Source organism: Lycorma delicatula, chromosome 5, assembly GCF_047948215.1.
Source record: "Lycorma delicatula isolate Av1 chromosome 5, ASM4794821v1, whole genome shotgun sequence".
In the NCBI taxonomy this organism is placed as follows: domain Eukaryota; kingdom Metazoa; phylum Arthropoda; class Insecta; order Hemiptera; family Fulgoridae; genus Lycorma; species Lycorma delicatula.
Window position 1 is genome coordinate 19592583 of NC_134459.1, and position 13150 is coordinate 19605732.

General features: G+C 30.5%; 1 protein-coding gene across 7 annotated transcripts in view; it reads left to right on the forward strand.

Moving 5' to 3' along the window:
- The window catches only part of alpha-Man-IIa (alpha-mannosidase 2), a 98199-nt gene that overhangs the window by 27640 nt on the left and 57409 nt on the right, over positions 1-13150 (forward strand). For all 7 annotated transcript variants that reach the window (XM_075365760.1, XM_075365758.1, XM_075365763.1 and 4 more), the window contains 4 exons: positions 2206-2353; positions 6639-6810; positions 7876-8016; positions 11797-11957. In XM_075365760.1, coding sequence (XP_075221875.1) covers positions 2206-2353; positions 6639-6810; positions 7876-8016; positions 11797-11957 — 622 coding nt within the window. The remainder of the gene's footprint in view (positions 1-2205; positions 2354-6638; positions 6811-7875; positions 8017-11796; positions 11958-13150) is intronic.

Genomic DNA, 13150 nt, shown 5'->3' on the forward strand with positions numbered 1-13150 from the left:
TTTTAGACCTTCTAAATGTAATTACATATCACAGTTTGATCTCTTATCAAGATGCCACCAATGCAAATGCCTCAGCAGACACTTCTATCAGTGTGTTTACTCAACTTTACTGTCACCTTTGTGTTAGGCTTCTTTCAATTTTGCTCGTCGTAATTTGTACCCTGTCAACTAACTTACTAACTACAAGGATCGCAGAAGTCTGATTCCCATGCCTATATCTAACTCCAAGCGACATGAATAGTCATTTCCCATATCTAGATTTCAAGCTAGACTGCACTATCAAATATTTTTTTTTTTAGTCTACTGGAAAACCCAAATTCTTCTCTCATCAAGAATTTTGTTAGAACTTCGCCAGTAAGAGTCCGCAGAACTGGACGGCATGGCGAAGTCAACGATCATCAAACTATGTTTACAATTCTAAACATGACCTAACCTAAAATTATAATGAAAATGGGGAAAAAAATAAAAAATAAGCATGAAAACATTATATTTCAGTTCAATTACATTTGTAATAAAGATTACTTTAAAAAATACTTCAAATTTTGTTAGACAACTTTTTTCTCCGAAAGGTGGGTTTATCAATCGTGCTGCTAAGTATTAATACTTAACGGCGCCTTTGAATTTACGAATGATCTCATACAAGAACTTGATAATGCATTTGAAATAATCAAATTTAAAAGAAAATGTATTTAGCTTGTTTTAATAGTAAATGCTGTTATGTAAATGAAAGTACTGAAGATGAAAAAATTTTTTTAGTTCCCATCACTTCATTAAAAATTAAATAAAAGTATTAGATTACAGGAGATTATGGCTGCTAATAAAACACAAAAAAACATGAACAGTAGGAAAGTGTTGCAAATGTAGCAACAAAGATTTGTTATATAAAACAGAAATAAATCTGAGTGGTAAAATCTTTATTCTACAATTAGAACTATTTGAACTAATTGATGGAGAAATAAAAAAATGTTTATTTAATTATAGTATAAAAAGGATGTTGATGGATATAATAAAAATTGAGGGTTACACTTACAAAGTAATAAGTGCAGTATTACGTTACAGATCTCGATTTGTGAAGGTCATTATACTAGTTTAATTTAAAAAGAAAATATATAGTATGAAGTGAATGATATGACTGTCAACAAAAAAAAATTGGACAAGAAATTCAAAAATGTATATTTGTTCTAGAAAGGCAATAAATTTTAATAATAAATCCATAAGATAACAATCTGTAATTCATTCTGTAATAATCTAACAAAGCGTAGTGATCCAAAAAAATTACAATGAAATTGTAAACCGTACAGTAAGTCTCACAGATACCATTTCTTTCCCTCAGAAAACAAAAATTTCTTTAATGTAAATAAAAACTGTTTTTAATGAAGTTATACTGATATCAAAAAAGGTAAGACACTGCATTTATATTATCAAAGTCTGTTATTAATTTAGAATGTTGTTTAAAAAAAATACCTGTTAAATATATGTAATAGACAATAGATATACAATAATAGATAATAAACAATGTTTAAGCATTCCTTATGATAGGCAAAAATAGAAAAATTTGTTATAAAACTCTTACCGGGCTGATTTCATCTATGTGTAATACATATCACATTTATAGAAAAAATACAATTCTTATGATTATTCGTTGTTTAATAAATGAAATTGGGCAGGTAAGAGTTTTGTAACAAATTTTTTATTTTTTGCTTATTGTATGGAATACTTAAACATTTTTTATTATCTATTTTATATCTGTTGTCTATTACATATGTTTAACATGTATTTTTTTTTTTAAACAAAATTCTAAATTAATAACAGATTTTGAATTTTGATGAATTTTTAGTGGTTGAAAAATGTCAGGGTCTTTCTGGCATTTGAACCCAAAACATTTAATATGATAGGCAGAGTTGCTGCTACTCTACCAAGTATGTTTTACATTCAAATTTATCAGCAGTAAAGATTATAGAAAGTGATTGATTTTTAATGACACTTAAACATATTTAAACTTGGATTTTTTTTACTTGTTTGAAAAATCTTATTTTGTATTAATTCTTTACAACTAAGTTTAAATTTGTTATGATTGTCTATAATAATGAACTTTATTGTACTATTTATTTTGCTTTTGCACTTTTTTGTGATTTTAATAAAATAAAAAATATATTCTGAAGAAATGTAAGAAAACTATTTTTGATAAAGATTTTTCATTTTCAGATGTCTGCTGTTTATGATGAACTTAAGTTTGATAATTTGGATGGTGGTGTGTGGAAACAAGGATGGAATATTGTTTACAATGAAAATCAGTGGTCACAAAAGAAAAAGCTTAAAGTGTTTGTTGTTCCTCATTCACATAATGATCCTGGTTTGTCCTTAAACTTTTTATCTAAATATATATTTTTGATTTGTAGCAATAATAATATTTTTGTTTTAATTTTGTGATATTTATAAAGTAAAAGAAAATAAGTAAATGTTCTACTTTTCATTTTATAAGTGTCCATGATTTTGTTTTAATGCAGTTTTTAAAATTGATTTTCTGTAAGGCAATCTTATTTATTTTTATGTTTGTAGTTACTTTTTAAAAATGCTAAGAAAAATTGGATTTTTATAAATTGATTTTGTTAGCTAAACTGCATTCACAATTTGTATTTATTATTATCATCTTAATGACCGCATAGGATCACTTTAGTCAGTCCATTAAACAAGTCTCTTTGATGTGACTATTTGGGCCTTGCAGTCCTCCCAGTACTTTTCATATGTTCCAAATGTTCATGTGAGTTTTTCTTACAATTGTTTTTGTTCATATTTTTCTTTCATTTTATTTTATCTGTAGTGTCTTCTGGTGTAATGCCAATTTTCTTCAGATCCTCTCTTATTTCTCTGATCCATCTGCATCCTGTCTTGATGTTTTTTGGATCGAGATTGTACTGCACTAGCTGCTTCATAGGTCTTGAATCTTGCATCCTCATGATTTGTCCAAAGAATCCTTGTCTTCTCTTACGCATGGTATCAGTGATGGGTTCTAATTCTTTGTACACGACTTTGTTGGACACATTCCACCACTGCCCGTCTTTATGGTACGTTTTATTGATGCAAATTCTTCCAATTTTTTCGATTTTCTGGAGTCTGTTCTCTTTGATTGTTCATTCAGGTGGAAATGTTTTTCTGCTGTATAAGTGGCTTCCTTTCCTAAGTGCTTTCTTTGGGGAGTAAATTTAATTTTAATTTTGACTACATAGTTGTCTGAGCCTTTGGATACACATCGGAGGACTTTTCTGTTGTAGATCTCCTTGTGATGGTGTTGTCCATGAAAACATGGTCTAATTGCCATTCTTCTTTAGTGTAGTCGGGGTGTTACTAAGTTTTGAATTTTTGAGGTTTCCTCTTGAAATATGTGAATTTCGAGATTGTGTTGTGGTTTTTGCAGAGATCAAAGAGTTGTCAGTTTTTGTTTGTTTTCTTGTATGGGCCATTTTCCGATGATGTCACAGTATCTTCTTTCTTTGCGTAGTTGAACATTTAAGTCTCCAATTAATTGTTTAACATGGTTTTTTGGGGGTTTTATTTCTAGTCAGGTCGAGTAGATCCCAGAACTTTTCTGTTTCTTTACGGTCTTTTGGAGAGTTATTTTTATTATTAGTGGGTGCATGGGCATTTATTATAGCATAGATTTTATTAGATGCTTTTAAGGTGAGTGTTGAGATTCTTGGGGATTGTATAGAGTTTATTATTTTGAGGCTGACTAAAAAACCTTTTCCAAACGGGGACATTTTTCATCACTCTCTTCTCAGGTATACTTTTGCAGAGCCTATATCCTTGAGATTCCATGGCTTCATGGTTGGTGTTTCTTATTTCCGTTAGACCCACTATTCTCTATTAGACCCATGATGAGAATTTTGTGTTGGTCCACTAGGCCAGTTATTACTTTTAGTTTACCAGTCTGCATGAGCAAGTTTACATTGTGTGTGGAAGTGAAGGTGATTTGCTTTGTTTAATTTTGTACTTTGTATTTTTCTTGTTCATGTGTGCAATGTTGGGGGACATTTCAATGCTTCCAATCGCATGTTATCTTCTAAGTGGTAGCACGCCGTATCTGATTGGTTACTCTAGTGTTGCTTGGTTCAGCCAGTGGAGTATTCCTTAGAAGACCTTTCATGACTGACAAGGGATCACCTGTGATGGAACTAGGTCCTGAGTTACAATTCTAGTTAGTGAGGTGTGATTTGATGATAAATGAAGCTTTGAAGTTTGTTTGGATTCAGTTTACTGGACAGATTTCTCCTATTTGTTCCAGATATATCCAGGCGCACCTCGTGGAGGCTCAACCCAACTTTTGTTGAAGTTGTTATTTTGGAGTAAAGTTACAAAAGTACAAAGTGATTCTAAACGTTACGCATAATTGATATTTATTATACAACCTTGAAATAGTGTTGGTACTAAAAAAAAAATTGACTGAAAAATGTTTTAATACTATGTTATTTTTCATTTTTCTCTTTTGTTTTATGATGTTGTGCCATTATACTCCATCTTCTATATTCTTGTTTATTTTTTGCTATTTCTTTTAGGTCTCGCTCTCACTTTCATTTCTATCTTACTACTAATCCCCTGAAGTAGTTCTCCCAACTATTTTAGCTGTTCTTTTCTGTTTCTTTTGTCTTGGTTTAACCCTCATCAGTTAATGTTGGTTTAGTAGATTCATCCATTCATTTTGTAAAGATGTCCATAATATCTGATTTTTCTTCGATCAAATGTACCCACCAGTGGGATCTGGTCTGATTTTTTTCTATAAGTAATTAGATAATTGCTAAACTTTATTTAATGCTGTCATGGAAAAAATGTGTTTGAAGATATTGGTAAAAATAGGTATTGTGTTATTAACAGGTTTATAAAAGAAACAAAATTAAAGATGTTCATGTAATTAAGTTTTGATAAATAACAATTGAAGTGCATTTTTCAAAGTTATAGTAAAAATTATTCACCTTGATTATTTTTTTTATTTTTATATAAACTGTGAGTATAATTAGGAGCATTTTAGAACAAAAATCAGCTTCACCTTAGATGGGATTTGTGAGTAAAGTTTTAATCAGGGAAGATTTACCTGATTGTAGTAATATGTAATTCAGGGCTTATCGTTTTTTGTGAGAATAGTATTTAACTGCTTTTTTTTCATAATACGTACATAATTTTTTCACTGTCTATTTGTTATAATACTGAAAAGAGAAGTCGCGTATGAGTAGTTGCAAAAAAATTCAATTTTGAAACTATTTACACATCTCTATTATGCAGTTATCTTCACTACATACAAAGGAATTACTAAAGGCAGATATAGATATTAAATAAAAACTTAAGAATATAAACAATAACTAAATTATTTTTGAATTAGGAATTATTTTAAAAGAGCAGGTGACTGAAATGATGGTCAAATGAATCAAATATGGAATAAAAGTACATGTTATTTGCTACAAAAATGTACAGTTATTTTTCCATGTAGTTACCATTTACAGTAAACATTTTTTCCAATGGTGAACCAGTTTCTGTTTCCATCGATGAAGAATGGTGGTGGTTTTTCCTCGATTCTCAACTGCACTGCCTCCTTCAGTTCATCATCCATGTTGAAATGAATTCTTAATCCCACTTTAATTGTGGAAAGAGGCAGAAATTGTGGAGTGCCAAATCTGTTGAATATGAAGGATACGGAATAGGTTCATATTTCGCTTTTTCAAGAGCCTGGGCATTGTTCGTTCTTTTTCATGAGTTTGTGTGTAATACCCACCAAAAAAGATTTTATGGCTGAACCGTTGCGCAATAATTTGTCCAATAATTTATCTGGGTGTTAATAAGTTGTGTAATGAAATAGTCATTTTGAATTGATTCATTCGCCTCCTTATGGTGCTTCCTGTCAATCACAGAAACTGGGCAACCATTGTGAGGTCATCCTCAATATTTACCTTACCAGCTTCTGATGCACAAAATGTTATTGCCTAGCTACTCACAGTACTTCGATCAACAGTTTCATTACCATAAACAGCTTTTAGACAATGAATATCAATAGCATTCTCTTTTTCTGCTGATAAAAATTCAATCACTGCACATTGTTTTATACTCGACGTAGCAGATATTCGTGACTCCATAACAATGGTGTGACTGACAGAAAATGAGAGGGTATATGTTAATGAGTTGTTTCTAGGTATGATAGAACATATTTTTCTGTTAATGCTTTGCATTATCTAATTTTAATAATAATCATGTCAATAAATGAATTGCCTAATAGGATATAAAACAGAATTCACCAATAGAGAATGTCTTTTCATGATTATATCTTTTAGTATTTCAAAAAACTAAAAAGGAAAACAAAATTGCATCTGATTATTACTTCACTGTATGATCTTATACTTAGAATTATTAATTTTATGTTCATGGTACATAATTGACAACTATCAATTATAGGTTGCTTTTTCCTTTTTTCTTAGATTGTAGACCTAAAAGATGTCTCCATTTGGGACTGAAAGTGTTGATTCCATATTTTATTATTTTATTAGATGTTTATTTATTAATATTGATATTGATTAACAGCGGATACTTTGTTCAAATTGTTAATTTTAGAAAGATGTAGGTATGTACATTTTTTACGATATTTATTTATTTTTTAGGTTGGAAGAAAACATTCGAAGATTATTATCAGTCACAGACTCGTTCTATATTGAACAATATGGTACACAAACTTCTAGAAGATAAACGCAGGAAATTTATTTGGGCTGAGATATCATTTTTTTCTCTTTGGTGGGAACAAATTACTGCTGATATGAAAGATAAAGTGAAAATGTTAGTAGTAATGCTGTTTATTTTATTTTACCTTTAATACAAATAATCCTGCTTTAATATATATTTCTAATCTAACAACTTTTTAAAAGTGTATTAATATTACTGAGATCAGTACAAATCGTTTGGTAATCAGTGATGTATTATTTATGAACATAACTAAGTGATGTATTATTTATGAACATAACTTAGTTTTGTATGTTACGAAAATATTTAACTTTGTGTGTTTACTAAATAGTGAACATTTTTGTCTAGTTGATAATGAGAATGTATTTTTTTTTTTTAATATTACCATACCATTTATTGACACATTGTTTAGGATGAGTTACAAGATGCCTCCAAAGATATTCCCATTATAATTAGTGTCTTGAGAGAAAAAAGAGTTTAGAACATCCTAAAAGGCATGTTTTGTGTGAAAATTATGTAATTGGACAAAATGTCTTTTTTTCTATTTTTTCTTTGCTCTCTTCTGGAGGAGAGGAAATTACCATTTCCTCCAAAAGGAGGAGATGTCTGTTAGAAAACAGATATCATCTGCCCACACAACTGGAAATGTAGGGCTCTTATCGATTAAAATCCCTCTTCTATCCCCGAGAGAGAATGGACCCACACATAAGGCATGTACACAGTTCTTCTTAGGTGCCTCAGGATCTCCCCTGGAATCCTACAGACATCATAGTCATACAGTTATCTCTAATGGAACACTTGTAGCCTAACCTAGTAGGGTACCCACTTTTTCCTGAATTCTGATTGTCTACTGCGTTAATAATTTTTTTTTTTAATTAATAAATACACATACACCAACATGAAAATTTACGGTAGAATTTTTAAAAAGTATGAAAAAAGCTATATTTTTATAATATAGGTTATTTTAAACAAAGCTTTAAACTTGGAATCATGCTTGTCATCCTTAAGTCAATCTTGAATGACTTTAAGGATGATGACTTCTTGTGGATTGATATTCTGTAGAATTTTCTGAAGGTATTATTATTTATGTTGCTTTAATTAATATATTAATAAAGTATACATTGTGTATTCATTTATTTCTTTTTATTTTCTGTTCAACAGATTACTGGATCGTGGTCAGTTGGAGATAGTTACTGGTGGTTGGGTAATGACTGATGAAGCTAACAGTCATTATTTTTCTATGATACAAGAAATGCTTCATGGACATCAATGGCTTTTAAACAATCTTAATTATAAGCCCAGGTATTTTGAGATTTTTTTGTTGTTGTAAATTCCACTTTAATGGCTATTTCTTTTATTTAATATGTTAGGCTTATTGCCAATTTTTAAATATCATTATCAACATCATTTTAAATATTATCTGTTGTTTATTCATTTATGTATCTGTATTTTTTTTTAAGTAACTTAATAAAAGAGGAGGTTGTTAGGTCTATCAATTTTCTTTCTTATGCATTAATCAAGTTTACTTTTATGAAATGGGCCTATTTTGATATTATTTCTTTATTTTGTAGAAGAAACTCTGTTGTAAGTTTTTCTCAGATAACTTAAGTAGAAGATATTTTTAAATGAAAAATTATACTGCCTTCGTAGATGATTTGAAATTTATTATTAATTGTAACTGCAATATTGCTGGATTATTAAAGCATAATGATACTAGCCACACTTTTTTGATATTCAAAGCATTTTCACATAAAAATTTTGTGAAAAATGTTTGTAAAAAAAATATTAAATAATCTGTGACTCCACAGAATTAATTAGGATTCTTATTAAAAATCATCTTACAATATTTCTTTATATTCCTTTTCTTATTTTTATTTAGGAATAGATTTTTTTTATTTCTGCATCTCTTTTAAGTGTATTTCTACTTTCCTGTCTTGCGCTGTAGCTGTAGAAGGGAAATTATTGTGATTGGTCCAGGTGGGGTATATATGGTTTTCACTGGATCTTGATGTTTTGATACTTACGGAATCCAAAATAATCAAATGGAAATTTTCCAGATGTTTGTGTGTGTGTGTGTGTGTGTGTGTGTGTGTGTGTGTGTGTGTGTGTGTGTGTGTGTTCGGTATCACACTCTAAATAACCTTACATCTTCAGAACTACTAGAACTGATTTTGACCAAACTTGGTCAGATTACTTCTACATATGGTGTATTGATGCCATTAAATTTTTAACTTAAAAGGTCAAGGGTATGAGGCTGTAGAGCAGCGTCATTCTCAGTACCTCGAGATTTTGCCTAATTAAAGTCTTATTTTTCTTAGGCACATTTGTTAAGAATTAAAAACTAACAATATTTGCAAAAAAAGGTTGTTTGCAATATTGCACCCCCACCCCAAAAAATGCTTTAAACTAGTGGCTAAGAGAGTATACTTATCCTGTAGGAGAAGACATCCTTTATGTAATGGTTTCAGTTGCCATGTCACCACCTCCATATCTAACCCTTATGGGCTTTACCATAGGTCATATTCAGTACCTCGGCATTGACATCTTTCAGTCTAGTCTCAGCCAGGATGCCACCGATGCAAATGTCACAAGTGACATTTACATCGGTGTACTACTAACTATCATCAGCTCACAAACAAAACACTTCATGCCAAGTCTTAAATAAGACTGAATGGACTACATGGTAATGATGGAACTGTGCTACCTACCTGAAATAGGCAAAAGTGAGTTCAGCATACAATGCAAAACATAAAGAATAAAAAAAACTAATAAAAGCACTGAAACACAGTAAGAGTAACAACACTGAACACAAAACAAAAGCAATCCTCTCCTTTGGAAGATAAGTATAAAATTTTCCACATTTGGCCTGGTTCCTCCAATTAGCACAGATATCTTCTGCTGACCTGGTAATGTCGAGCTGACAAATAGTCTCTGTGTGCATAAGCTCATATTTCACACATTGTGAGCGTCATCTGGAATCTACCAGGTCGAATTTCTGCAGTCTGTCCCGAAAAGCGCCATGGCCAGAAAGAAATTGCATCACATACGTATTAGGGTGTACCGAAGAGGCATCCCTCAAACCAAAATTTGGGAAAAGATCATGCATATAACATCCTGCTCTGCCTCATCCCATTTAGCCTGCCACAAGGTATCGCCATGTTGTTCAATCTCTCAAATTTTTTCTGAAGTCAGCTCACTGGACTTCTTTGCAGTATAACGCTGTTGCTTCTCTGATGCAATCAAATCTATTGATTTCACGCCTGCAGTCACCAAGATCACCTCCTGTTAAATTGTACAGTAACCATCTGTTGCCGTTAACGATATAAAGCATTGAACCTTCAAATAGGCTAATATAATATAGCCCTCTACAGGATAATTTTAGCCTATCGACCGAAACAGGCACCGCATATAACATAATAGCCTCACACATGCCCTTTCACAGGATGTTCATAATCTTGAAATTAAGACCCCCATCAAGATTGACCACACGTCGAATACCAAAGAAGGCACTACAGGCCTTCTCCATGACATATTGAAGGTGCTTCTTATATTGCAATTTTAAAAGAATATACTGCATTAATAGTACCCCTGTCACCACGAGGAGCGCTAGTGTAGCACTGATGTGCTAAATAAAGTTGTGTATGTATGCATGTGTAAGCCGCACGACGGGAAAGTCCTACAACTGTATTGTCAGTTTTTTTCATGTAGACAGTATTTTTTAAAAGCCTATCAAGGTTGCTTTACTAATTTTTTTACTAAAAAATATAAACTAAAATGAAATTTAAATGACTTATATAAACATACTTCTAAATTGGTATTAAAACGAAAATAATACTTTTTCAGTTTTCTTTAAAATTCTACTTTTGAAATCTGTTTCAAATCAGGGATTAGTAAATTATTGATAGTTGTTTCTAATTTGGCACCAACTTCTACAAGTAAGTTTTAAAGAATTGAAAAAGTATTATTATAATTTTTTTCTTCTTTAACCCTTGTTATTTTTTTCTTCTTCTTTGATCCCTTAATGAACATATGGGCAAGGGTGAGCTCAGAGCCAGTACATTGTTGTGGGTGCTGCTGGAAAACGAACATTGCGTTTGATATTTATCCATTGTTTCTGGACAGTAGCTGTGAGTTTTGTGTCAGCTACATTTAATCTCTGGTGTTTTAGGTTGTCCTCAATTTGCTTGACCCATGTTTTCTTTGGTGCAGTTTGCTGGATCTTTTACTCTACAGGTCATTTTCTCCATAGTAGACGGTATGGAATATGGTATTCATGCATTCAGCAAATGTGCCCAAACCAACTATTTAATAGACCCTACCTGTATATTTTTATTTATAGTATTTCATAGCATTATTTGTATAATAACATATTAATTCCATTGTAACATGCATGTACAATTATTTTTTTTTAGTTTATACAGTTTTTTATATAATAATAAAATCTTGTTTGTTATTTTATTTTTACTTAATGAGTGCAATTTTTTTATGATGTATCTACTTTCTATTTTTATTTATTTATATTATTTGTATTTGTTACTCTGTTTTGTTTAAACTATGGTTGTTATAACAATAAATAGTTTTCTATCCTGCACCGCATCAAATAAATTTATTGGTGTACATTTTCTTAAAAAGATTAGCAAGAACAGAGTTAGAATTAATTTTAGAAAATGTACTGAAATAGAGAATTTGGTCTTTTACTAATCTGAGAAATTTGATATGATATAAATATGAATAGCAGCAGAATAACAAAATGAATTATGGATATGATCCTTGAGAAAGGACAAGATTACAAATATAAGAATGAAAAAAAAAATAAAAACCAAAGATTCAAGTTAAAATAAGACAAAACTTGTTAATGAGAAATATAGACAAAAAAAATCTAGAAGTGAGATTGACTTTGGACAGAAACGAAAAGTACCATTCAATCTTGTATGTGATCAATTCTTAATAGTATTCCTTTTTCTATCTCAGTGAGTATGATGTGATAGATTTTTTAAAGCTAATGATAATGATTGTATAGTTTTGCTAACAGTTGGCATAGAAAAAATTAAAAATGCTCATTTTGTTTCTTTTATTTTTTAGGTACAGCTGGTCAATAGATCCATTTGGTTTGTCTCCTACAATGCCTGCTTTATTAAAAAAAATGGGATTTGATGCATTAGTTTTTCAAAGAGCTCATTATTCTGTTAAGAAATATTTAGCAAAAAATAAGCAGTTGGAATTTAGATGGCGACAATTATGGGGTTGGTAAATTAATAAATGTATTTTTTCTGTTACTACTATAAATATGTATAATTTTTGCCTTAGTTAATATAATAATTACTGGAGGCTGGCAACTACTATATTAACTAAGGTCGTTACTACTATATATTAACTTAGATTAATTTTACAATGACCTTTTTTTAGCTTGAACTTCTGTCTGGGAAGTTTCTTTATTGATGATTTTTTTTGGATGGAGTGATAACACTGATAAATATGATTTTTATTTTTTAATGCATGGTACATAAATTTAATTGGTTGAAAACAAATTTAATGTTGAAAACAAATCTGAAGACAGAATATTTTTATCACGCTTTAATTTTTGAAAAAAGAAAATATATATAAAAATAACACCTTAATTACCAAAACACATTAACAAAAAAACCTAAAAGAAACTAACACCAATATTTGACTTTCACAGAGATCCACATCATCAGTCAGTACACAATTCTATAATAACATCAAACCAAATAATAAAAGAGATATAAAAAAAATTAAAATTTAGAAAAAATAAACGCTCAACAACCACAAAATTTATAACAACACAACTCAACTGCCATTACTGGAATGATGTAAATTTAAAATGTCACACATCTATGTTTGTAAATATTGTTTCCAACTGCTACAACCCATTATGCCTTTAATTGAAACATCATCTTCAAATACAATCTGTTGGTTCACATTTCTTACTTTTGTTTAAAAATATAAATATAATATTATTTCAAGTATATTCTTTTTTTATTATTACAAATTTCCAAAATTTCTAAATTAGTTTTACAATCAATAATACACTTACATTGTAACAAATGTTTAATCACACTAGACACCTCTTTCTTGCTTTTTCTGCTTAGCCTCCAGAAGCACCGTATTACTTCAGAGAATAAATGAGGATGATGTGTATGAATGTAAATGAAGTGTAGTCTTGTACAATCTCAGGTCGACCGTTCCTCAGATGTGTGGTTAATTGAAACCCAACCACCAAAGAACACCGATATCCATGATCTAGTATTCAAATCCATATAAAAGTAAAACTGCCTTTACTAGGATCTGAACTTTAGAACTCCCAACTTCAAAATGATACCTACCTTTCTGTTTCTATATGCATTATATCATCAGAACATTACATTGCCTGCAGTGTCAGGTTGGTATCAGTTGTCTTTCACTAGTGCAGCCGAGG